Source organism: Pogona vitticeps, chromosome 3, assembly GCF_051106095.1.
Source record: "Pogona vitticeps strain Pit_001003342236 chromosome 3, PviZW2.1, whole genome shotgun sequence".
Taxonomy (NCBI): Eukaryota; Metazoa; Chordata; class Lepidosauria; order Squamata; family Agamidae; genus Pogona; species Pogona vitticeps.
In genome coordinates, this window is record NC_135785.1 from 5,092,156 (window position 1) to 5,119,725 (window position 27,570).

At 46.6% G+C, this 27,570-nt stretch overlaps 1 protein-coding gene across 1 annotated transcript in view; it reads right to left on the reverse strand.

The window, feature by feature from the left end:
• Window positions 1–575: 575 nt before the first annotated feature.
• The window catches only part of PDE6D (phosphodiesterase 6D), a 38,442-nt gene continuing 11,447 nt past the window's right edge, over window positions 576–27,570 (reverse strand). The window contains exons 2-5 of the mRNA XM_020814679.3: window positions 13,970–14,058; window positions 6,425–6,550; window positions 5,455–5,560; window positions 576–1,305 (exon numbers count right to left, since the gene is read on the reverse strand). Coding sequence (XP_020670338.1) covers window positions 1,224–1,305; window positions 5,455–5,560; window positions 6,425–6,550; window positions 13,970–14,058 — 403 coding nt within the window. The 3' untranslated portion in view covers window positions 576–1,223. The remainder of the gene's footprint in view (window positions 1,306–5,454; window positions 5,561–6,424; window positions 6,551–13,969; window positions 14,059–27,570) is intronic.

The window sequence follows — 27,570 nt, forward strand, 5'->3', positions numbered from 1 at the left end:
CAACCAACCGATACGGCCTCTTCTGTTTTACTGCTTGGCACCACAGATCAGTCATACAAGGACGAATGCCAGAAAGGGTGGGTTGAGACTGTTGCCTGCCGAGTTGGTCGGGATCGCCAGAATGCTACTTTTCTGAAATTTTGGCTTGGCTTCCGGCCATCCAGCGATCTTTCCTGCTTCATGAAGACTCCCAACTCCAGCCATCCGCCATCACTGGGCACCTGAGGTTGTGTTTACTGAGCTCTGCTTATGGATGGCTCCAGGTACTCTCTTTCAAGGTTTGACCGCCATCCGCTGCACGGAAGTTCTGCATGGCACTGAGGTCAACCAATGAGCAGCTCCTATAGAAGGTCGAGGGTCTCTCCTGTGTGGTTCCTCACTTCCTCCCAGCCCTTCCCCAGCGGGAAGAACCCACCGGCTCCCCCCCCCCGGACTCTCTCTGTCTCATGGTCTCCAGATTCTAAGTCACCTCGGCTGCTCGCGGAGGGAGTCCCCAGCCTTGGAAGTTGTTAGAATGAGACGAGACACACAGGATCCAATCGCACCCGAACCTTGAATGATAGGAATATTTGCACTCTCTCTCTCTTCTTTTTTATTCAGAAATTTACCTTAATTACATTATGTAACATTACAGTCTACTTTACAAGTTTAAGGAACAGAACGGTTGGGGACCGAAGTTCGGACCGGTTATACAGAAACAACAGATGGAATTAAAGAAAAAAAAAAAAAGGAGAAGACTTAAACATAAAATGTTAATTTAAAAACAAGCAGAAACAATGAAGAACTGAGGAGATAGGCCATTTTTGCCAAGAAAGGGTACTAAGATACAGAGACAAAGGGTTTATTTGTTTTTTATATATAAAAAACAACAGCACTAATTTACAGTCTTGATTCTTCATGCCCTTTTGGGAGGGGGCACGTGGGTCTCCAACAGCACCATCATCCCCTCCCCGTCACCCCCTCCTTTTCGGAGCAGAGGTTGACTCGTGTCTTGTGGCTCGGCCTCATCCTGCCAGGAGGAGGAAAATGGAGAGGACCGGCCATGTTCACAACTTCACAACTGAGCTGCCGCCGCCTAAAGGAAGAGAAGGGCGAGAGTCTTCCACTGGAACTCGGTTCGGGTGGGTTGAGGATTCGGCACCAGGAAGCAGTTTGCTTGGAGGTATTTTGGGGTGGGGGTGGGGGAAAACTAAGCCAGGTCCACACCCCGCCCTAGCCTTCTCTCAAACGTAGAACAGTCTTACTCTGGAAGTGCTTACGAGGAGGTTGTCGTCAAAAAACTTGGTCTCTATGATGACGTTGCCGCTGCAGAAGAGGAAGAAAAGGGGAAGACGAGGGTCAACGGAAAAGCAACAGGGCTCGAGAGGGGATGCTGCGAAAGGCGACCCTCGCTGAAAGACACACAGAAGAGCACTAGGAAGTGAAACAGGGCCTGTTACATGGAAAAGACAAGATGGCATTCACAGGGCGGTGGAAACCCTTCCTGATTTGCTAAGAGAAATTCTACACGTAGCACATAAGAGTCGCAGCCTGCAAGGGAGGACAACGTAGCGCTGGCGGGGCTCCTGGGCGCATGCCTCACATGACCAGACAGGGGCCCAGGGAACCAACCTCTTGTTCATGAGAGCAAGGGGCCACCAAGAGCTGACACTCTTTCCCTTACACAAGCGTTAAAATAAGCAGTAGGGTTCTTTCCTAAAATGTTTCTTTCCTAAAATGCCTCGTCTACTTGCATCTGGAAGGAAGGGGAGAGGATCTAACGTTTCCAAACCATCCTCTGCTGCCACAAGATGCACGTGGAAGTGAGAAGGGGCCAGTCTTTCCCTTCCCCACATGCGTTTTAGAGATTGTGGGTCAGAGAGGTGAAAGAGAAATATAGCTGCCTCCCGCTGTGATGTCCTGTTGGGCCCTAAAGGACCTAATGGGGCCTGTTGGTGTGACTCTTCAGAACTAGGCTCCCCCCCCCCCGGGAGAGGACAGACAGACCGTTGCAAACATTCACCATTAAAGTAAATACTGAAGAGGGGTGGCGCTTTACGGTATAATTGCACCACAACTCTTATTTGATATTTATCGTGCGGTGCCCTTATAGGGTAGGAATCCTCTATCCATGGGATCAGTATCCACTGGTTCACTTACCCACCAGTGGGGGAAAAAACTAAATACAGTGGTGCCTCGCACAGCGAGGTTAATCCGTTCCGGATTAACCCTCGGTGTGTGAAAGCATCGCTGTACGGATCAAAAAAAGCCATTGGAACGCATTAAACAGCATTTAATGCGTTCCAAATGGTCAAAAACTCACCGTACAGCGCTGCTTTTCTGGGTCCGGCAGCCATTTTCGCGCCCTCGGTAAGCGAGGGAAGGGCACGAAAACGCTGCGCGCGGCCATAGGAAACTATAGACTCTACTTGCAAACGCGGAATCGTGTTACGAACCAAAAAAGGGGGAAAAGAGCGGGGGAAAAAGGAAAAAATTCTGCCCCTAGTGGTAGGAACGGATTAAGCAGCTTTGCATTAGTTCCTATGGGAACTAATGAATCGACTTGCGAACCGCACCTTGACTTAAGAACCAAAAACAGCCGGAACGGATTAAATGGTTTTCAGTGCATTCCTATGGGAAATGCTGATTCGAGTTACGAACTTTTCGGGTTACGAACGGACTTCCGGAACGGATTAAGTTCGTAAATCGAGGGCCCACTGTATAATATTCAATATTTTTTCCACATTTTCCAGCATCTGAGGGGGGTGGGGCAGGAAGGGTTCTCGGAACTGGTCCCTTGCAGCTAGCACGGTCCTCGTGTATCTGTGGCAACAACCAGGTGTGCCAGAGGCGTGGTTCCCAAACTCGGATCCTTCGGTGTCATTTCCCTCCCAGAAGACCCAGAGAGAACTGCCAATGGTTGTTCAAAATTTGGGAGGACCCTTGTGCTGGACTGTGAACCCTTCGCCTGCACAATTCCTTAAACTGAAACTGAACGGGGGCTTCCCTAAAGCAGGATCCGTTTCTTTCCGTCCTGCCCATGCTGGGAGAGAAACACGTACGAGGCTCTCTCTGACCTCACACCTCCGTTGACTTGCTCCTAAAGGAGGAAGGCTTGGTGGGGTTCTGCCGTTTGGCACCTAGCCCACCTTCCCCTGAAGACGCCCCCACCCACCTGGAGCCCAGGCTGCCACACCTGGATGGCACTTCATTCAAAAGATGCAGACTAAAGCCATTGGAGCGCTCGCCTCCCTCACCAACTACACGAAATAAAGGGGCAAGTTGGTACCCCCTTCAAAGCAAAGAAACAGAAGAGAACAAGAAAACAGGAAAAAATAAGGGATCTGTATTCCATAAGATTCAGGAAATCAAATAGATTTTTAAGTAGAACTTAAGGCTGCCAAAAGACCAACTGGGAGGAGGGCATGTTATCCAATCAGGATAAGCAAAGAGAAAATGGAAACAAGACATTATTCCTGGGTTGCAAATATTAAAGATTATAACTACTAGCAAGAACGAGTCATTACCTTTAAAAATAATGGTTTAAATTGAGTCTTACTAACTAGTGATTTAAATCATGATTTACAATGACTTGATTTAAATCAAATCCACCCTGGTCTAGATGATGAAAAATGATGGATTGTACTCAGAGAAATGGATGCTCTACAAGATGAGTAATCTATACTATGGAAATGAGGAAATGCAGAATAATAAGGAAGAGTACCATTTTGAATTGATCAAGGTGTCAGAGAAGAGAATATTTTATCTTCCTCTCTGTTCAATTTATAGGCGGAACACATCCTAAAAAAAGCTGGATTAGACTCAGATGAAGCAAGAGGGAAATGGAAGAAACATCACTAATTTATGTAGATGACATCATCCTACCGGCCGAAAATAGTAATGACTTGAAGGGACTACTGAGAAAAATTAACGAAGAAAGTGCAAGAGAAGAAATCTAGCTGAACACTAAGCTGTGACCAAGATCATGGACTACAGAAGAATTAGATCACTTTTAGGCTGACAATGAAGTGTTAAGGATCTTCTGTTCCTTAGCTCAACTGTTGATGCAAATGGAGAAATCAGAAGACAGAGACTTGAAAGGATAGATTAAGAAGAAACTAGAAATGATTCTTCAGTGCCACTGGAGACCAAGAGCATGACAGTTTGCACTATAGTATTCTTGATTACTACATAGGTACGTGAAAGCCAGACAATGGCAAAAGCTGAGAGAGATAAAATAATAATAATTTGAAAAGTGGTGCTGGAGGAGAGCTTTGAGGGTAGATACCCCGGATGGCCAGAAAGACAAACAAGTGGGTCTTGGAACAAATCAAGCCTGAACTCCTTCCAGAAGTTAAAAAAATGACTAAAACAAAATCTATGATACTCTGGATATTTCATCAGAAGAGAAAATCTCTGGGAAATAACATTGGGAAAAGTGGAACACCACACAAATTAATGATGTTTTAAGCTTGTGGCTTCATTTACGGAGTCAGTCCATCTCGTATCGGGCCTTCCTCTTTTCCTCCTGCCTTCCAACTTCTCCAGCACTCTTGTCTTTTCCACAGAATCCTGCCTTCTCATTATGTGCCCAAAGGAGGACAGTCTCATTTTCCCACGTGTTTGCCTCCAGAGAGAGCTCAGGCTTTGATCTAGGAACCACTTGTTTGTCTTTCTGGGAGCTGAGGGTATCAGCAAAGCTCTCCTCCAGCACCATATTCCAAACAAATTATTTTTTTTCCTTTCAGATTTCTTAATTGTCCAGTTTTCACACCCATATGTGGTGATCGGGGGTGGGTGGGGGAAGAGTGTGGGAGATCTTGGCTTTGGTCTCCAGTGACACATCCTTACACTTGGTCTTTTCTAGTTCCTTCACTGCTGACTTTCCGAGTCTCAATCTTCTGGTTTCTTGGCTGCCGTCTCCCTTTGGATCGATGGTTGAACCACGGCATACAAAATCTCTGTTTCAATTTCTTCATCGTCAACATAAAAACTGTATAGTTTCCTTCTAGTCATGATTGTTGTCTTCTTAACATTCATGGGCAGGCCTCTGCTTTGGCACCTTCCCCTAAATCAGAAGTGCTTGATGGTACATATGAACCACAGAGATTTCTAGGCTAAAACTGAAACAAAATGTTCTGAAATGTGAGAGCAGAACCTGGGTCAAAACCTCTTGGGTGCATGGGTAAGAGAGACAGATCGGACCTGGATGTCCCTGAGGGAGGTGGGCTGCTCCGGAGCTCTGAACAGCTGCTGCCCCAACTTCATAACTAGCAAAAGCGAAATTCTGCAAAACAGGCACATCAGAATAGCACATAGTTGACGTGGCCCAGAAATTGACTCTCTGGAGCCTAACTCTGACCCCTCCAGACACAAAATAAACAGGCCTGGATGTGACACTCCACTCTCACCCTGTCCAACCCCTTCTGTGTCCAACTGAGGCAGCCCTCGGGGTTCAGGCACCCAGCAACTCACGTCAGAACGTTTGCAGGCATCATCTGTGACTCTGGCGCGGCTTCTATCAAGGATTGCCAGGTATTTGTGGAGTTAGGGATCACGAAGCCAAACTCAAAGAACCATTCTGCAAAAAGAGGGAGAGAAAAAAGGGAGACGGACCTTTTAAACATTCCCTGGTTCCATTCCCCACCCCTCCCAGCGTTGCAGAGCGAGAGTCCATTGAAGGAGTGGAGGAACCATCCTCAATGCCCTTGAGCAAAGGGGTCGGAGGATGCTGTGACTGGGTCTCCGGACCTGAGACAAAAGAGTTCTCAACAAGGGCAATCAAGTCGCACTAAAAACACGGCCTAATTCCTGAAAACCGATTGGTCTACAAACTACAATTTCAGACGTTCAAGCTATCAGACAAGGGAGAATGTACAAAAGTCCTTCCGGTTGTAAATGCCAACTTTATGTATTTTTAACATAAAGGAAATTCGTGGACAGGGATTTTTTAAAACTTTAATGAAGATTAGGAAGAGCTGGGAAAAACCACCACAGAATGAGAAATACTTTGTGACACTGTACCACTGAACTGGGGGAGCAGCTGTTAAGAAATACTGTATTTTTCTGTGTATAAGAGTCCAGCCCCTGCCAAGGAAGCACTGTGAGGGATCAAACTCCCAACCTCTGTTTCCGCAGCCAGAGACCTAAACCCCTGAGCTATCTAGCCGTTCTGCAAATCATCGCTGATCTAACGGACACCAAGGATGGAACCTGAAACTGTCTGCATGCAAAACATGTTTCTTCACCATGGATCAGGCTGACTGGCGATGATGGCTTGCACTTTTAATACTTCAAATGCTGGGGCGGCTGGCATAGGATGGCAAGATGCCCACATCTGACTCATTTGCACCAAGACAAGGGTGACCTATTGAGAGAACAGTTCTGATCGGTCCTCCTGCCTCTCCCCTTCCTCCTTCCTGCAACCCCCAGAGCAGAACCGTACCTTCTAGACACTGTCCTTTGAAGTACACTTTCTGTTCCAGACGGAATTTCTCCATCTGTTCCGTGGAGGAAAAGTTTAGCTCCCGAGAGACAGCCTTGCATTTCAAAATTTTCTTCGGAACACGAGCTAGTGGAGAAGAGAAAAAATATATAACTCAGAGCAGGAAGAGGCCACTTGCTGTTGCCCAAAGTCCACTCAAGGGTAAGAAAAAAGCAAATACCCGCTTTTGCAGAGCAGACGCGAGTGTAGGCTTTCCCACCCATCCACCCCCAAAAATGTATAGGCCACGTGCACATCAAGCCTCTTGTGACAGGTACGAAGCACCTTCAGAAGAGATGGGGAAGGTGGTTTCCTGGAAGCTGAAAGAAAGACAGCTTTGGCTGTGCTGTTGGGCATTTACGCTTCCCTGTTGCAACCCAGAGCCAGGATCGCAGCACCTCTGGTTCAAGGGCTTCCACTGAACATGTGCAAAACTCAGGACAGGCGGGAGTGTGCTTGTAGCCGCTCTGAGGCTCCACAGAAGCTGATCACAGGGATCTTCAAGAAGGAAATCTGCAAGGATAGGCGAGCATCCTTGAGCAGCAACTGGCCTTACCCTTCGGACTAATTCACTGAACATTTTTTCTGCCTGCCAGGACTCTCAGAGCAATGCACATGATATAAAAGAAATGGAAACCTTTGTTTAAAAACATTTCCAAAGGCTCATTTCAAAACCATTTCCAAAAAGCACGTAGAACAATTTCGTCTTTGCCCCTGCTGGAAACTCAACAAGAATGGTATGAGCTTGACACTCCCCAAGAGGGAGTTTCACCGCCGAGGGGCCGCTACTGAGAAAACCCTGCCTGGTCTACTCCGAGACTTAGCCTCCCGAGGCGGTGGGATACAAAAGAGGGTCTCCACTGAGAATCTCACACTCCAGGAGGAGTCAGCCTTCGAGATACCCTGATCCCACTACTGTCAGCAGCACCAGCTGCTGGGTTTAATGATGCATTCTGGCAGGTCTTCTCCCCAGAAGTAACTTTTCTAAGCTCTGGTGGGTAGAAGGCCCTTTGTAAGCTATAGGTAGACGGTGGGGTGATTTGCAAGCCACTGGCCAAGGCTTTCTGGCTCTTGGTTGTTTAAGAACAGCACCAGAAAGAAGCAACTTTCTCAACTAGATTATTACCTTACTGAACCTCTAGCAAATCAGATCATTAGAATCTCTGATTTGCAAAAACTCCAGTGTAGATTTCTGCTTGGTTATTATATGGATCAAGCTGGAATACAGCAGATCACCCACTTTGCTGCACACATCATCGGGCCCATTCTTTGGCACCTAGCTCTCCACCCCACCTCACCCCCTGCACCTCCTTTGTATGCCGGTTCCCACATTTTAAGGGACCTGACAAAACATATCTTGCAAGCCTAAGGGGCTGCTCACACACCTGTTTGCAGAGTATCTCAGCTCAGGTGAGGCAATAGCAAAGGCTGCCTATCCCTCCTTCCCCAAATCCCGCATGCTGCATACTGGAGACACCCCTTCCCCACCCTCTTCCAAACCTTCTGGAAACCATTCAGATGCATGGCGAGAGCCCTCCGAAGGCAAGAAGCACAAAAAAACTGTTCAGAAGCCTCCTTTTAGGGGCTCTGTGACAAAAGCACTTCGCAGGAGGAGAAGAAACAAAACGTCAGCCTGAGCTTGGAAAGGTCACCAGCTCCCAAAATCCCCTACCCGTCATGGCCATGGCAGGCCTAGCTAGGGGATTCTGGGAAGTGTAGTCCCTGGAGGAAACTCCTTCAGACTCTGACAATACTGCCTAGAAGGGCACAGTCAGGTCTGGAGAACTGCAACCCATTAAAAACTTGCCCCTTTGCACCCATGTGGAGAAGAGACCGTTTCTAGAAAGGAACGGCCGCCGTGTCTGCCCCAGCACCAAAAACACCCAGTTGGTGCCCATTAGGGTCACAACAAATTAGCTCAAAGCCTTCTAAGGGTGGGATGATGGCGAGCATCACACCAGACGGGAGGGTAAGAAGAGAAACTTGGAAAGAGTGAAGGGAAAAAGGCAGAGGCTGGAGAATCTGTTCTTCAGACTGGAGTTCGGAAACAGGCAGGGGACCCGGAAACCCCAAAAGGAGCAGAACCAAAGGTGTCCGTGGGACTTTTGGGGAAGATAAGGCGGTGCATGGGTGTCCAGCGCACATCCCTGCCACAGAACGTGTCTCTGTCTGGCTTCCCCCCTCCCAGCCACTGCGAGGCTGAACCCTTTGGCTGCAGGCCTTCCCTTTCAGAACAGGCAAAAGGCTGTTCCTCAGCCATCTTCATTACTGAAGTCATTCCATAGCTTTTAGTCATGCTTTTAGCTTTTTAGCCAAGGCATCATTTAGACGCCACCTAACCCATGCACGTTATTAAGCAGATTAGCACAGCGATTTTTCTGCAAAAACCACTACATTAAAAAGAAGAGAGGGGGGGAAAAGGCAGAGGGACCTGGAAGCTAAAGTGGATCTTGGACAAAAAGCCAAAAGCCAGATTAAGGGCTTGTCGGCAGCACTGCCGCCATCTGGCTTCCCATTTCCAAACATACCCACACATGTTCTTATTCAGGCCAAAAGACTCATGTGTGCCGCACGGGGAACGTGACAATAGGGCTGGAGAATCCCGGGGAGAAATCAGCTCTTCCCCTCGCACCAGAACCGGAGTGCAGAGGCTTGAGCCTCGGAGGGCTGGCCTTTTCTTGCTTTGGAAAAAAAAAGGCCTACGCTTTGTGTACCTACCAACAGGCATACAGACCCTCTGCTTCTCCAGATGTGTTCATAGGGAAAGCTTAAGATACAGGTTCCTATCTGCACCGTCCTACTTAAACCACCAGAGTTGGGACACTTTAATAAGAAACAAGTTTCACTAGGCAGAGAGAATAAATAAGATATAAAAAATATCTCAGAGAGGAAGGAACATGAATGAATGAATGAATATATAAATAAATAAATAAGGAAAAAGAGGAATTGTGGCATTTTAGAAACTAGAAGATTTCAGTCTTTCTCTTTTGCGGATTACAATCTACTTCCTCAGATCACAGGAAGTGTCTGAAGCAATGGATTATAATCCTTGAAGTTTCAAATCAGAGGGAATTTGCCCACTGCAATCCCCTTGTTGCACCGGAGGGAGGGAGCTGTAGTCCATCAACGGTTATGCCCGATCACAAGTCACCAGCCTTTGCCAGGAGATTCCCAATGGTTTTTATTCTAATGTACTAACACAGCTACCTCTCTGGAGACTTCTCAGGTGAGGAAAGGGGCCTGGGTGCTTAGATTTTTTTTATTTTACTTTATTTTATATCTCTCTATCTCTCTATTTATCTATCTATAATTTATATATATATATATATATATATATATATATATATATATATATATATATATATATATATATATATATATATATATATATATATATATATATATATATATATATATATATATATATATATATATATATATATATATATATATATATATATATATATATATATATATATATATAAACGCTCCTTAAAAAAGGGCCCAAGGTGGCTTACATTATTAAAGACGCACGATTAAAAGTCAAAAACAGGAAGCAATTCAAATATTCAAAAAGAACATTACATTTAGGACATTAGGTAAAAGCATTACTAAAACAGAGTTCAACGCGTCAAACAGATCAAGGCGAGGCTGATGGAGTTCCAGTCTTCCCTTCCAAGAATTCCCACCAGGGACGGGCCAGGGGCTCTCTATTAGAGGGTGACTTGCCTTCAACCCTTCATGGCAGTGGACCGTGAGCGGGACTTTAGCCAGGGAGAACCAGCACGCAAATCCCGACTTAGCGACAATATTCACCGAATGAACCTGAGCTTTGGGCACGGTTATGAAGAACTGGGCAGGAGGAGACCAAAGGGCGCTCTAGTCCGACGCTTTACTCTCACGGTGGCCAGCCATATATGCCCACAGGGACCTCGCCTGCAAGGCGAAAATGCAATGGCACCTCCCACCTCAAGTCTCCAGTGGTCTCTGGGACCACAGGGGATTTATAGCCACCCTAACAAGTAGCTACAGATGGTCTCGTCCGCCGTGAATTTATCCAGTCTCTTTCTACAAAGCTGTCCATGACCATGTCGGCCACGATCATGGGAATCCCTAGCAGGGAATTCCTAGGAAGCAACGCTTCTGGTTTTTTGCCCTGGATCTTCCACACTTCAGCCCCAATGGAGAGCCCTGTTGGATTCTAAGATGGCGAGAGTTGGAGAGAAGCTTTCCATCCATCTTCTCCAGGCCACCCAGAATTTGGTGCCCCTCTTCATTGCCCACCCCAAGGGTCATTTCCCTCCTGAGCTAAATAGCTCCAAACCTTATAGCTTTTCCTCACAGAGGCTGGGTGCTCTTTTCATCCGGCCCAAACTATTCCAGAGGTTTCTGGCAGGAGTCAAGAGAGCTAAAATTCAGTTATGCCAGCCAGATCTCCACGCTTCAAGGGCAGGATGCTTTTTCTATATGTCTAAATTGACAGTTCGTTGCCGTCCCCAGAAGATGACTCTGAGGATAGCTGAGTGGCCCCTACCCTTGTGTCAAAAGCCTTGCGGCACAGTGGTTAAACTGCAGTACTGCAGTGAATGCTTCGATCCTGGGCTTAAGTAGCTGGTTTGACTCAACCTTCCATCTTTCCAAGGTCAGTAAATTGAGTACCCAGCTCATGGGTACGAAATTGCATAAATAAATTGTAAACTGCCCAGAGAGAGCTTTAAGTACTCTGGAGCAGGATAGAAGCAGCACACTTTAAGAATATGTGCAGTTTTAATTCTGCAGATGGAGGAGGGCTGAGCTCTGCAGATTACAATGTATTGCAATGAAGCATTGTTCAAGAATCCACTTGCCTTTTTAAATGATCAATTAACCAAACAATTAAATGGAAATAAAGAGACTTATTGACAAAACAACAATGCAAATTAAGACTCAAGGAAGCAGGATGGAATTTATAGTTTAATAAGCAGAAGCAGCCATTCATCACGACTGGGCCACAATGAATAGGTTCTTTTTCACTCCCGAGATGGGAAAATGTAACCTCAGTAACTCTGTTTGCTTCACTTCTGCAGCAAATTCCCCTTGTTTAAACGCAACAGGCAATGCTAACAAGAGGTTGCCAAGGTGGTCTGTTAAGCTAGTTCAGATATTTAGTGTAAACATTCTGGATTATAACTGGGAGGACAGTAAAGAAAGACACCAGCAAACAATGGCGTTCTGGATTCATAGCCCTGTCACTTAAAACCCCCTTCAAACAAATATGTTTGCTAAAGGTGGGAAGACCTTAAAAGTGAGATAAGAATGGGGGTGGGGTCCCTGCTTGCTTTTGGGCAGGACTTTGGGGGCAAAAGGTTTTGCCATGTCTGAATGCCTGCCAAGACAAGAAAAGGAGTGAGGGGACCAGACGAAAGAGTGGCCACCGTGGCTGGAGCTGGTTTGGAAAATAGCAAAAACGGAACAGGGAAGGGATGTGAGAGCTGCATAGAATTATGTACTAGGTGAAGAAAGGCTGAAGGGAGAAGCCCTGCCTATTTCCCCTCTTGTCTCTAGAAACTGGAGTCCTCCAGTGAAGGTGAAGGATCGGAGATTTCAGGAAACTGGAAGGGAAGTCCTCTGGACAACACAAAATTAAATAATGGAATGGTTTTCCCCCCACAGGCTTTAGCAATGGCTGCCATAAAGATTAAGCCTATCCAAGGCTATGGGTCATGACAGCGATGTATTATTTACGGCCACCAGCATGTCTTTCGCTACCAGTTGCTCTCCTGTGCTGCTGGGGAGGGGGCATCTTGTAGCATGTGGTTACCTGATTTCTTCAAAAGGACACTGGACTAGAGAAGCCTTTGGTCTGATCCACCACAGCTCTTCATAGATACTTTATGATCTCCAAGAAGAGACCCAGATGCGGCTGAATGCTGGTGGCATAAGAGCAGGCAGAAGGGAAGGGAAGGAAAAGGAAGGGAAAAAGGGAGGGGAGGGAAGTGGGAAGGAAGGAAGGAAACCCTGCTGTTTCCTTAAAAGTGCTGCAACATGGCTGATATGCACACAGCTCAAAGCAAGCCCTTTTGCTTTAAAACAAAGTGCACAGGAAATGTCAGTCTTGTTTGTAAACCAAACTGCATTGCAGAATGGTGATCAGGCATCAAAACAAAGCACATGTTCCCCAAACACCTTGTTTAAAGTGGGGAACAGTTACTCCTAAAGTTTTTTCCCCTCCCCTGCTGCTGTCATGCTGTGATGGTGCTGTGTTTCTTCTCCCCTGGTGGGTGAAGGTGGCCATGGGACCGCTTGACCACTGGGCCTTGCCAAGGCATCGCTTTCTGGCCCACGGCCCACCCCATGGCCTCCAGAGTGAAATATCGGCCCTTCCCTTCTGTCGGGCACACGCTATAGGAAGGAGCTGTGGTCCAGGAGGCGGCAACTCATCGCTCCTTCTGGCTACATGCAAGCCTGTTTGTAATGCCGTGAAACAGACGCCGAGGGCCACCTCCTGTCTGTTCATTACAGAAACGGGCTGTTTTGAGGACGGGAGGAAGTGGCAGGCAGCCAATTGTGTGGGGACACCCCTTTTCTTCCTCCTCTTTCGCCAAGCATACAATCACATTTCCCCATTCATTTATTAATCTCCCCGTCAGCCACGCACAGGGAAAACACCCCATTCCATTTACCATTTCAGGAAGGTAAAAACGAGACCGTCTCAAATGCCTCCTTCTCCTCCGTCTCCCATTCTCTCTTAGCCTCTCCAGGTAGTCTAAAGGAAGGGGCAGAGAATGCCCCAGCATCTTCACCACTTTCCTTATGGGGAGGGTGGCTGCCTGAAGGGGAGAGGCCCCCCCACTCCCTCAAATCTACTAGCGTCCTCTGTACTTTGACGAAACTTTGTGGATCTTGATGATGCTAGATCAGGAGTGGGAAGAGTCAGGCGCAGCAAACATGACTGGTCCACAACCACCCACATTCCCCACTAGTGACCGGCACAAACTTTGGTTCGGAGGTTCGTGCTGGTTTGTATGCCTGGCACCGCATGGTCCCTTCTCCCCCCCTCCCCAGCCAATGACCCACTCACCAATGGGACTGTGCTCCTCTCCTCCTCCTCTCTGGCTGTTCAGCCAGTCCCCAGCAGGAGTCTGAGTGGGCAATCGGCCAAGGAAGTGGGGCAGGGAAGCCTGTGCTCCTGCCCGAGACTCGCTCAACGGCTGAAGAGGAGTGTGCGCCAGCTGGTGCATGGGGGGGGGGAATCTAGCCAGGGAGGCAGGGGATGAGAACACACAGCGCCTGTTTGTACACCATGTGTACAAACTGGCACAAGCTTCTGGAACTGAGGTTTATGCCCATCTCTATTCCACTGGCTCTGCTGGCTGGCGTCGAGGGGAGACACAGCCCAACGTCATCTCAAAGGCCATACTCTGCCCGCTCCCGAGCTCAATGCCCAGCAACAAATCCAGTTAGCCCTGCAGAGTCCTTTCCCCCTCTCGCTGGGATTTCATCACACGCATCTTGGTCCAACCATACCTTCATGCTCTACTCCGGGGACGGAAAGGTCTTCTGTTCCTTGCCAGAGAATTTTCCCTGTTTCGGCATCCCGGAGATTCATCCAGTTTCTGTTTGTGCAGCAATTAAGGAAAAAAAGGAACCACATTTCTCAAATCTATCCAGAGTCCCCTTATTCTACAGCTCAGTGCTTTTTTCTGTTTCAGGAAGGAGCTCCTCACATCAGACCCAAAGCCACCGGGCTGCATCATCCTGCTCCCAAGCAGCCCGAAAACAGGGTGGATGATTCATAACAGGAGGCCAGTGTTGTTTGCCTGGCATCACTTCCCTCTATGGAAGGATTTCTCCCTCTGTATCTCACTTCCCCACCACCAAGATTCTTGACTCAACAGTCCAGAAGAAGACTACTTGGTAGATAAGAGTCAGGAGAAATGTTGGCCCATCACTTCTATTTCATTTTTTAAAAAAACATTACGGCTTTTGCAAAGAGAAAAGGAACAACACAGAACCTGTTTAATAGGTACAACTAATCTGGTCATGACACTCAGGAGGGAAAACAAGAAATCTTGGAAGGGGATGGAGACCAGTGGCAGACAGGGCACCTCCCGCCTAGTAGATTAGCTAACAGCTTATCTAGCTGAGAAGAAGGTCAGGTACTAAAGCATGTCACACAATGCAGAAATTAGACATCCTGAACCAGATCCACATGAGTGGTTATCCCCTAATGTGTTTAATTGGTTTAGCAGTTCTTCTATCTCGGCAAGAGAAAGAGCGCTGTTAAAAATAGAAAGATCCTGATCTGCAGAGGAGCAGAAAGGAGCTGTAGGCAGAATCCAGAGGGCATTAAGTAACACTAAGTGAGTGACAGAGGCCACCGTGTTATGGCTTGAACAGTAGATGCTCTGATTAGATGAAGTATTTCAGAGAAGCCTGGATGGTGAGAGGAAAAGTCCCATATCTGGGAGCTGAGAAAGGGGACAGCCAGCAAAACAAGCGCCTTCAAGAGCACAGTGCAGGAGGGTGTATGAGAGCATTCCTTCGGCCCTCGAAAATATGGAAAATATCTTATGTGGCCCTCACTGTGCAAAATTTGGAGACCCCTGGGCTATGCCAATGACTAAAGGCTTATCTCTAAACTATGGATCTCCCTCGCAGCCTTTGAAAACTGGAACTCACGTTATCCATTGGCTCTGAGGTTCCTTCTTTCTGTGTTTTAAAGCAAGAGTCAATAGCAACATCTAGCAGAGAAAAGCTGTCAAGCTACAGACTTCAAAGGTCCAGTCCCTTCCATTTCCTCCAATTCAGCAGGGAATTTTCTTATGACCAAAACCTGCAAGAATTTAACTGCAATGCTCACATGCGCATGTGATCCCTGAGCAAATTAGCACTACACAGAGGTATGCCTATTATTATTTTTTTAAAATGTTTACATAGTCACTTCTCCATTCCAGAATTCTCAAAGCGGCAGATAGCAGAAACATACAAAACCAGCAACATGAAAGAAACAGAACCAAATTTAAACAATCCGTTCTTTTGTAGCAACAAACATCAAATCCATTAGAAGTTCCAGAACTATATACTGTACCTTCTTCTGTTACTTTCTGGAAGTATTAAACCAGGGAACCCATAAACAGATAAATGCAGAGAGCTGAAGGGGCAGGACACACTCTGCCTGTCGTTGCTGTTTTGTTGCCCATCACACTTTGTAAGGTGGGACACCTGATGTGTGGGCCTTGTGGGGACACCATTAACCTGGCATGTCTGTATGGCAGCAGGTAATCCTTCATGAACGCCTAGGTATATCAGTCGACTGAAGAGGCCAGACAGCAAACCAGGGACCTTCATACAAGAAAAACTAGAAATGTAATGCTCCAGATATGTAATTAAACATAGTTTTTGCCTGCCTCTAAAGCAGTGGAGAATAAACAAAACCAATGATCTCCACCTTCCCTGGTAATACTAATTTCACTTTTCCCATCCTCATTCAAAGGCTGTCAAAAGGGTACAAAACAATCTTAAGAGGAAAAATAACATGGGGAAACAACCTCCCCAAACAGCTAAATGATAACTGAATAGCACCGTGCATTGTGGGGGGGGGGGATGATGAATCCCAACAGCAGGGATGGAACGGAATGGAGAGGGAGGAAGGAGAGTGTAGGCTCGACTCCATTTTCAAATCAAGCCTGAACTATCTTTAAAGCTCCTTCCATGGTTGACCCTTAAAAGTTATTTAAAGATGTTCCGGAGGTGAAAGTGGGAGGTGCCCATAGACACCAAGGGACAAAACCAAGGTTTTAGCCATAGCTGGGATTCCCGCAAAGTTTCACCAGGCTTGGAATCGTTTGGTCATTATTACAACGATGCAACTACAACTATGCTGTAAAGGAAGGGTGAGCAGAAATTATGCTTCATGAAGCTATTGCTCTTGAACTGTACATAATTTCCAATTGGGGTTATTATATGCATGCACCAATTTGCACAACATTATCAGCAATTTGTACAGTGGGAACGTCACCTTCACCCTTCTATAAAAAGAAAGTGTTCTTTTAAATACTTACGCTATACACATATCAGTCTCTTGGCTAATGTAGTAGCAATCAACTTGTACAAAATCAGCTTCTAGTGAGAATAATTCTTTTCTGTATTTACCAAAACATATACCAAATAGAGCTACCAGAATATACATGAAAAAGGAACATCACTTCTTCTCCTTTTCCTGCAATACTGAAACCAAAAAGAAGTTGAATCGGGGCATGGTTACAGCTCCAATGTATTTTAAACCATTTTTAAGTCACACAGCTTTTGTATTACTGTGAACGTTTCTTTTAAAAAGCATTCTTTGACAAGAACAAAACAACCATCGTGACTGAAGCCACCAAGCAATGGGACTGTATGATTCCCCCATAAAGTAACTTCCTCCCCGCACCTTATTTATTTCAGAAGGACCCATCTCAGGAAACGTCCACTTTCACAAAAAGGGTCTGGGGCACGGTCTGTCGAAGGAGTTGGGATGCTCTCCACTTTTCCATCCCTGTTATAAACCACACCCTAAATCCAGTTTTGCATTTTAAAAAGTCCACATTCTCAGGCTCCCTGAGCAAATGATGCCAACAGAGCAAACTTTATGAGCATAATTTAGTGGGGACTGTTATTTTTCTTTAACGTTTTGCAGAATTTACTGCAATTTACTAGTCTCTAGTCAAGAGATGGGAGCAGTAAGGGGCTATGCCAATGTCTAAAGGCTGATCTCTAAACTGCAGATATCCCTCGCAACTTTCAAAAGCTGGAACTCATGCTATGCATTGGCTCTGAGGTTCCTTCTTTCTGTGTTTTAAAGCCCAAAGCAGCCTTCAAGGAGAACAGCAGCAAGAGGGAAAAAGTCTTCTTAACCCATTCTTTGTTCAAAATTTCTCCCCTCTCAACCTGTTTTCTCATCTCCGGGGGCGGGGGGGGGGATTTCTCCTTTCCTCGCCAGATTTGAATTTTTAAAAAGCCATGAAGGCTGATTTTACGGTGGAAAAACAAGCAGGGAAATGAATGGCTTTTATACACAGACTGAACAACACTGAATATTTTAAAAGGCAAAGAAGGAATCATATACTCCTGCACAGAATGAACCTAGGAGTTCAGTAACTGCCACATAAGTACAGTACACTGGCAATGCAATATGCATATGTGTCATCTCCTCCCCAGTAGTTGAGTTAGATGTACCAGCCAAGAGTGCAGGATGTTGTCTAAAGCATATCTTCTCACTGAAAGGGCTAACAAACAAATGAACAAGAGAAGACAGATTTTCTGGAAACCAGAACTTGGCCCTATGCCATCCCAGCCAACATAAAAGGCTAAAGCAGAACTACAAAAGGCCGGTCAAATTGCATCCCCAAAGGACTCAAGATCAAGCTGCTGACGTTTGCAGCAAGCCCAAAACATCGGAGAGTCTGTGAGCCTTATAGGAATTAGCTGCTTTCAACTCTTCACATTATAATCGGAGGCAACATATTATTCAGGAAGTCCAAGGTGGGGAACAACATGGGAGGAGAAAGAGAAGAGGGAGGATTTTGCTGGTCTTTGCTCCAAGTCCCTACCCTTATTAATCCCCTGAAGAATTAGGCTGCAAGAGGATGTTTTTGCTGTACAGCAATAACAAATGCTCCAATGTTTGGATTTCAGCAGGGAATCCAATTGTGTAAATTGCTTGCTTTATTCTGTTATCCCCGCTCTGGCAACAGGGTGCGTGTGTGCAACAGAGAGAAGATCTCCAGTGGATGCTGCTGCCAAACAAGCTTTGCTTGAGATGTGCACTTTCCAAACATTGATTTGTAAATTTAGGGGAAAGCCACATATATAAGAGAACTGCTCTTACAAAGCAGATCCCCTGCAGTGCAGCAGGGTGTTGGACTGGGGGATTTGAGAGACTCAGTTTTTAGCCCTGCATCTCAGCCGTGATCCTCGCCAGATAACCTCATCCCAGTCATTCTTTCTTAGTCTATGGCACCTCGCAGAGTTACTGTGAGAAGGAAGTGAGGAGAAGAGATAGGAGACATGTTTAACTAATAAATATAACTAGTCATGAACATAGTGCAGCAAGCTCAGAGAGAACAAGACGTCAGCCGTCACCTCTTTCAAACATGCAGACGTTTAGGAACTTTATGGCCCAGTGGTTTCCGACCTTGGTTAACCTACGGGTGTTCTTGGGCTAAAACTCCCAGAGACCTTCACCACTAGCTGTGCTGGGAGTTGTAGTCCAAGGACACCTGGGGACCAATGTTGGGAACCACTGATCTAGCAAACTTTGGCAACTGGGACCCTTTCAAGGAAAAGGAGCTGCCATTGCCCCTAATGCATCCCTTATGCATAAATGGAGCTCAGCCCCTATTGTTAGACGAAACCCCTCTCTTTCATGTGTATTCTGTTGGAACCCTCACAGAAGTCAACATCAACCCCTTGGGATATCAGGAGCCCACCCCATCCCACACTTTGAACAAGCAATGTCAGCTATAGCAAATTGCTTTTTGGAAGCAGTATTTCATTTCATCGTTCCGTTCGTTTAGTCATTTAGTCATGTCCGACTCTTCGTGACCCCATGGACCAGAGCACGCCAGGCCCTCCTATCTTCCACTGCCTCCCGGAGTTGTGTCAAATTCATGTTGGTTACTTCGCAGACACTGTCCAGCCATCTCATCCATTTCATTTCATATGAGAGGCCATTGCTGGAAGATATATATATTTTTAAAAATGCTTACTATCCACCCCACCTTAAGGTAAGAGAACTAGCTTCGCAGCTCTCTGCATCACACCCAGCCTCCAAAAATGGACCCACAAGGCTCAGCCAAAGAGAAGCACCAGCTTGCCAGCCCTACCTTTCCCTCGGGCACCCTGAAGTCAGAGCAGGTGATTCTCACCCAACCCCAGTGGATGTTTAATATGCACATCAGCACAGGTGAGGGAAAGATCAAATTCCTATTTGTAATATCCCAGATAACTAGATGTTGTTTCCAGCCTCACACATCAGACATGGGTAGATGATGGATGGGACTGGGGGAGGGCATTTTCCCAGTCCTTGGGGCTAGCCTCACTTTTTCCGAGAGCCTGCCTAAGAGTTTGAGAAACAGCTTCTCCAGATCACAGAGTGACGTGTTCTAGTTCCTCAGTGCCAATGCTGACTTTCCAGGGGCCTAGTTACAATTGGTTTTGGTTACGATTTAAGAGGCAAAAATTCCTCTTTATTCCCCTGCTCAGAGTTTCCAAAGATCTTCCCCAACTCACTCACGTCTTTCATCGCAGCCCGTTGGGGCAAGCCCCCAGCCTCCCCTGCCGTCCCTTTGTTAAGCAACACAAAAAGCAAAGGCAGTTAGGATTACTCTCCAGGCTGCTGCGGGAGACAGCGTTTCCTTTCCGCAGGGCCAGTTTTTCCAAAGTCTGTGTCGAATCCATTTCAAAACCTTCACATTCCTGGCTTCAAAGAGCAAAATCAGAGACTCTGTGAGCATGAGGAGGAACCAGAGGAGAGCTTCCTCAGAAGGTGGCTGTCGCCAAGAAGAACAGGATGCTGAAGCCGCCGGGCCTGCTTCTCTCCCAAAGTCTATAAAGGCTAGAGCTACGCCAGCAATGAGCCACTGCCTACAGTTCATCTCATTTACAGTCACTTAGAAGGAATTATGCTTATGAACAGAATCTGGCATGTTATTTTTTTTTTCAAAGTTCCACGCAAGGCAAGCTTTTAAGACCTCAAGGTCTCTTCTTCAATGTTACCAACATTGGGGGAAGAACAAAAGTCCCAATCAATGCCTGAAGAAGGTTCCTGGAGGGCTCAAAAAGTTGCTTTTGTTGTAACTTTTCAACGAGAGAACAAAGATATTTTTGTTGTTGTTCAGTCGTTAAGTCGTGTCCGAATCTTTGTGACCCCATGGACCAGAGCACGCCAGGCCCTCCTGTCTTCCACTGCCTCCCGGAGTCTGGTCCAATTCATGTTGGTCGCTTCGATGACCCTGTTCAGCCATCTTGTCCTCTGTCGTCCTCTTTCTCTAGCCCTCATACTTTCCTAACATCAAGGTCTTTTCTAGGGAGTCTTCTCTGGGAGTTGTAGTCCAAGACTACAATGAGACAACAAATATATTACCCAACTCAAATTTTCTTTTTATACCTAGATCAGATGACTACCTTGATTAAAAGAAAAATTAAGGAAACCATCATTCATTAGTCTGAAACAGCCAGGGTGGCATTACAGTTAGTCTTTTGAGAAAAGAAAACTTACTTCCTTGTTCTACTGTAACTACCAGCACACCAGAAAAAATACAGTACAGTGAATACTCTCCAGTCCCCTCTAGTGGCAAGATCTGATACTGCACCTTGAAAATACAAGAATACTGTACAAAAAGAATATGATGGATGGACTGAAAATTAGGATGGACTGAAAACAGAATGGCATAAAACTTTAACAGCTCCCGTTTAAATGTTTCAAAAATGCCTTAAAAAGCCTTTGGAAACTAACTTTTAAAGGAAACGAGAAAATATTCATTCCAAAAGATAACATCGTAACTACTTGTTACATTGGTTTTTGACGAGTACACTGCCAGAAAAAGTACAGTTACCATTAACTATGTAGCTGGCAACTAGTCACTGCCGAAACCTGCATGTGATGCTCTTCCCAGAGTCTCTCCACCTGGATAAGAGGGATGTCCAGCACACGGGGACACGTTTTCCTCCCCTGGTATTAGAAAGGGACAGTTCAGGGCAGTGAAGTACACATTTTCATTTTACAAAACAATCAAAACAGGAGATACCACCATCTGGAGAAGCTCGGCTTTTTAATTAAAACCCTAGACTCCCTCAGTCTGCATGGTCAAGTGTCCCAATTAAACAAACAAACCAACCTCCAGATACTCCAAGCTCTGAATTTTGAAGAAGAAAACAACAACAACACTTCCCCATTTTGGGTATCAAAGGAAGCTGACTCAGCAATGAAGCTGGGACCATCAAGTGTGTCTTATGCAGAAAGCCTCCTTGGCTGTCAGCGGGAAGTTATGGGCAAAATCCGGGAAGATCTGTGGACTAGAACTACATCACTAGCTGTGTGATGATGTGTGTTCCTCAGCTGGTCCCTCTGTGCCTGACTATTGACCATTCTACCGGCCATCTGAGCACATATCAGTGGTTGCTAGTAACAGGCTTCACTGCACTTTTAATATAACATTTTATTGTGTTTTTAAAATATTTTGAAAGCCATATTGGGGAAAAGGCAGGATGTTACACAAATCAAATAAAATACCATGCATCTGATAAAGTAGACCCTAGTTTACAAGAGTGTTCACCACAAGAGGTATGACTCTGAAATGCTACAACCCTCCTTTCTGTTTTTTAGAAAATATTCCGAAATATACGCTGGTGATGGACACAAATCAACACTTTGGTGGTTTGTGTCAGTTTTATTTATTGGCTGAACTGCTGTTTGGCACTTCTCTGCCCTGCCTCCTCTGCTAGGCACCCACTCAGAGGCAGCACCCCGGCTTCCCTGCCCCGCCTCCTCCAGGCATTACCTCCGAGTGGGTGCCCGGCAGAGGAGGCAGGGCAGGGAAGCACCAAACACCTGTTTGACCAATAAACGAAATGGCATCAACTGCCAAATGGTTGGTTTGTGCCCATTTCTAACCACAGCTATCCAGCTGAGGAATTCTGGGAGTTGTAGTCCAAAAATGTAGTACTTACAACCTCTGGTAGCAGGGTGGATGTGCCTTCAAGATAAAAAAAAAAGTGTCATTTAAATCAATGTGATTTAAAAAAATATGGATTTTCATCCACTCTGCCTGGTGTTGTAATAACACTCAAACTGTGTCACAAGTATCTCAGAACATATATGTGCTGGCCGTCAACCACAACATGATTCAAGTGCCAACTGCTAACCAGAAAGGGCAGAATGCCACACACCATCCTTTTACTTCTGTGCTTATCCCAAGCTACACATGTAAAAGTCTACTTCTCCAAACCTAAAGAGAGAGGGAGGGAGGGAGAGGGAAAGGCTCATCCTTATGAAAGCAGCACCAACTCTGCTCCTTAACTTCAAAGCAAGACTCTCTCTCTCTCTCTCTCTCTCTCAGACACACAGGTAGCACCATCAGTTTGCTCCAGAGGGATTGCAACCTCTACAAAGCCTCACGGAGAAGTGCTGCTTGTGTCGCTGATGTGGGCAGCGCATGGCTAACGTGGCATTAGGGGGCCCAACAGGAAAATGCTCTGCATCATTGAAAATGAAATACGTATCTGGCTAAACACAGCCCAAAAACTGGTTGTCCCAGGCCAAGATGCATCTTCTCTTACAGCTAATTGGTGACGCAATCAAGTTTCCAATAAGCTGTGAGGACTGACATCTGCAATCACTTTTCTCCCTGGAAAAGCCCGGGAAGTCTTCTGGGAATAGATCAGATGAACAGGGCTGCTCCCGGAGCAGCAGTGGTGCTAATTAGTCTGTGCAAGCAGGGCAGAATCTGGGCGACTGCAGCCGAACGCACTTCCCCCCCTTTCCCCTTTTGACATCTCTTCTCTTTCCCACACCCCCAGAGAGTGCGCCAGGTTGTAGACTTCATCTCGCTCAACCTGTGTCTTAAAAGGATTGTTTCAAGATGCTGAACTTCACTGACATTCAAACACACTCTTTCGATCCGTTTCCACACAAACCCTGCTTCTGGGCAAGTCCAGAGAATGCAGATTTGGGGAGGGGGGGGTCTCTCATGACCAATTTAATCCTGTCGAAATTTCATAGTGGGCTCAGGCTGAGTTGCAGCATCTAATGAGCAAAATAAAAATTCAGATCAGCTTGGAGACTGACTTGAGGCCAGCGCGCCGCGGAAACCCGTGCCAACAAAGGAACTGGAACGGTCTCCTGTTTGCTGACAAAGCACCAAGCCGGACAAGCTGCCTTTGTCAGCATGCACACCCACCAGTGTGGCAAGATCCTATGCGCTTTGCCCTGAGGAAGACAATAAATCCTACCGGAGAATATCCCACAGGACAGCCTACAGCAGGATATTCAAGACTGCACTGAACTCGTTATTTTTGCACGCCTGTTTTGGCTATGGCTCCCCTGAGAGAGTAGAATAGGACTAGCATCATATGCCATTCTGGCCTTTATCTGATTAGTGCCCTCCAGATGCATTGAACTCTTAGGACTGGTTGACTCCAAGGATTGGACTGAAAAAAAAAATATTTTCCAGTCTCCGACGGCTGCATACCAGCCTTCACTCTGCCCGCATCTTCCGAAGCCAGCTTGTGACCCTAGTGGAAATCTTCCCAGCCCCATTTTCATACACCAAAACATAAAATATTTTCTCTGCCACAGCCTTTTTCATACAGCTGCTCTTCTGAATTTTTATAGATATCATAAAATAAGGCACCTGGGATTTCTCTTCCAAGAGGAGTACCAAACTAATTCTCCAAAAGCATACGGTGACAATGGTCAATCCAAACGGAGGCATCCTGGCACACAGACGACTGGGTGGGTGGGGGTGGGGGGGTCAAAGCAACACAATACCCTGGAACAAATCAGTACCATTCTGAAAAGCAGAACTCACTCAGAAGCAGAGCACAAAAAGAAACAGCTGAGGAAGAGGAAGATGTTAACACATCACGTCCCTCCCCTCAGAAGACAAGCGCCCAAGCTCTTCCAGTAGAGCGGTGGTGGTTCCCAATCTTGGGCCCCAGATGTTCTTGGGAACCACTGATCTAGTAGATTCTGGCAACTGGGATCTCCTTGAAGGGAAAGGAGTTGCAGTTGCCTGTCATGTACCCATCCATCCATCTCTCTATAATAGCTCAGGGTGCCAAGAAAGAAAGACTGTCCTCCTTTTTGTTCTTACCAGCCTCTGAAGCGGCTGAGAAAAGAGCGATGGTCCTCAAGGCATGATAAAACTTCATGGCTCAGCAGACTCTAAAACAGACAAGTGCTGAAGCTATTTCACTAGAGCGCTTGTTCCCAAATTTGGATCTCTAGAGGTTCTTGGGCTAAAACCTGCAGATGCCTTCGCCCCTAGATGTGCTGGCCAGGGTTTCCAGGCATTGTAGTCCAAGAACATCTGGGGACCCAAGGTTGGGAACCACCGCTCCAGAGTTTTCCATCAGCTATGAGCCAAGAACACAGCAAAACATTCCAATACCCTTCAAGAATGTGCACGACAAGCAACTACGTCGCCAGATGCCATATTCATCACAACCGTGTCCTGTGTGTGATCCAAGCCATTTAGGGCAGGGGTGCGGAGGAGAAAGCCATGCCTTTCAGGAATTCTGCTCTAGTGCCGAAAACAGTAGAGGAGAATCTCCTGCCTCCCCCCTCCCAACACGACACACTCCTTGCTATGTATCCTGGCAGGATTTAGCTCACTTGAACAAGGCTGCTCTGTTAAGCAAAGAACAGGCAGTCCAGGGAGCTTCTCCAGCCCAGCAGTAGAGCTTGGGTTTCCTAAATTGCCTCTCGGACTTGAAAGGACCAAAATCAACTGCACAGTGCCTGCAGCCTAACACTGGGAAAGCGAAGAAAGAGAGCAAACACCGAGAAAGTGGAAGGACAACGGGCCAAGAGACCAGAGCCAGAACCCGCCTCTGACTTTTCCCGAGGGGGTGGGGACAACCCTGTCATCTCCGGTGGGCCAAACGCCTCATCCCCACACACCTGTGGTGGACTACGCAGAGCTGCCAGGTGGTCTGGGAATGCAAAAGCAAGGAGCAGGCACCTGGGTGGGAGACAGCAGGAGGAAGAGCTCCACCAGGAAGGCGGGACCAGAGCAGAATGGCAGGAACTGGGCTTAAATGGGAAGCAGGAGGAGAAGGGGTCAGCTTAGTCAGGATCAGAGGGCCGGTCTGTGGCTTGGGAAGAATGACTTCTATCTTTGGCACCCTGTGAGAAAACCAGCCCCTCTTCCTCCAAAAGGTTTTGGTTGAAGGCAAGGACAGGGAGAGCGCCCCTTCGGCTTTGCAAGGGCTTAGCACCTGCCACTGAGCCCCGAGGGCAGCTGGCGAGCAGCAAGGGTTACGCCTCCCCTGTCCCCACACCTTGTTCTCCGTCACCTAGAACATGGAACTCATCATCGTTGGTTCAGAACAGAGGGTGATGCTCGCATTTCCCCCGGCTCTGCTATCAATCTCCGTGTGGCACCTCCTTCACAGACAGCCTCAGTCAAGTGCCCGCAGGTTCTCCTCCTGTATCCAAAAGGAATAAAGCGCTTGCCAGCTGCCCACCTAGTCATCCACCCACAACCAAGAAGGCAGGCTTATCCTGTCTTTAGGCTAATGAGATACACATTTAGTAAGGTTAATGCTGCAGGGGGAAGCATTGGTGCACAAGGCGTCCGCTCCCCAGCACCCAAGAAAGTGACAGCTTGGTGAAGTACTTATTTATGAACCACCTCGTGCCAGCTGTTATCGGTGCCATGCCAATCCTGCCTGCCTGCCTGCCTACACATTCCTGAAAAGTGTGCCTTTTGGTATTAGGTACAAAAGAGGGAGAAAGGGAGGTGGGAAGACTAGAACACAGAGATATCTCTAGTGTTTCTCTGGAAGAGGAAGGAGCTCAAGCCGCCACCCAAAGCCAGAGGGGCTAGAGAGCGTGGGGCAGAAAAGGCCTATTCCAAGGCAGGGCTGAATTAGAGGAAGATGTGATCCATTTTTTAAGGTCCCCATGGCCTAGAACAAGACTAGGAGGGCAGAGGGGGAGCAGAGAAACAACTGTGGTCAACAGGTTCTTGCTCGCTTGTTCCAAGCTTCACGGAGGCTCATTGTTTTGTGAACGATAGACACAAACTGAAAGGCAAGGGTAGGGATGACAGCTAAGAGGACTTTGTGGCTTTGCCTTGACACCACCATGTCAGATCTCTCTCTAAACTGAAGGATGCCTATACACCATGCCAGATCCTATATGAAAGAGCACCAAAACAGCAGATGGGCATGGCTGTCAGCTTGTTTCCGTTTCTCACCTAAAACCATAGATTTAACCATTGGACCAGGGATTTAACCAGCCACAAGGACCAGGGATCATTGCACAAAAAAGACCAGCTAACGACACCCATCAATCACAGTGACAGATAATCTCTCCCCTCTTATCACAACAAAAACACACTGATCACCCTATCTCCTGAAAAAGGACCAAAGCTGTTCCCACAGCTATAAATACTCAACTATCCAACAAACAGCAACAGAGGAAACAGTGGTCGCAAGACCAGATAGACGGGCTAAAATAAATAAATAAATAAATAAATAAATAAATAAATAAATAAATAAATAAGAAGAACACGGACAGAGTTCCTACTCCAGTCCTCTGAAGATGCTGGCCACAGAGACTGACGAAACATTAACAAGAACAAACTTCAGAACACGGCCAAAGAGCCCGAAAAACCTACAACAATAATCAGATCCTGGCTGTGAAAGCCTTCGAGAATACTCCTGATGGAGTGTTTTTTTTTTTTACCAACAATGTTCAGCCACAACCTCAGACGCCTTCATGGTCCTTCTGCCCACTCCAAAAGGCACATTTTGTTCACTCATCATTCAGGCAACAAGAATGCCCATGGAGTACATATTATTTACATATTTTACTGCACCATAAAGTACAATTCAAGCCAATGTGGATCTATAGGGCTCACAGACAACCACAAATGCTTTCAACATTTGCCTGTCTCTCTATATCCCACTCTTCCTCTTAACCTTAGTCCCATAAACTGGTCGAGGCAGTTATCTGCTCTCTGGTGGAAAGCACTAGTGTTTTGCTCTATGCAAGAAGTTCAGAGGGCAGGCGCCTTGAGCTGCATGTTCTCCCCATGGACCATGTCTACAACAGCAGCTAATAAGGCTTCGTTTCTCTGCAACGCCTGTGCACTTTGATTTCTGCTGTTAGGACAGAAGGTCAAAGCAAGGGATGAGGGCCACACATGGGGAAAAGGGATCCTTTCACCAGTGGGAGCCAGTGGGTCAAGATAAGAGGCATGAAACCACCAAGAACGGCCTGCCAGGATGCAGTGAGAGGAGCAAGGTGGGGACCTCCATCTCATTGGTGAGAGAACCACACAACAGGGCCTTGATACAATAATGGGGCATTCTTTCAGTAACCCAGAGCCAGAACCTCAAAAAACCCTTCTTGGAGC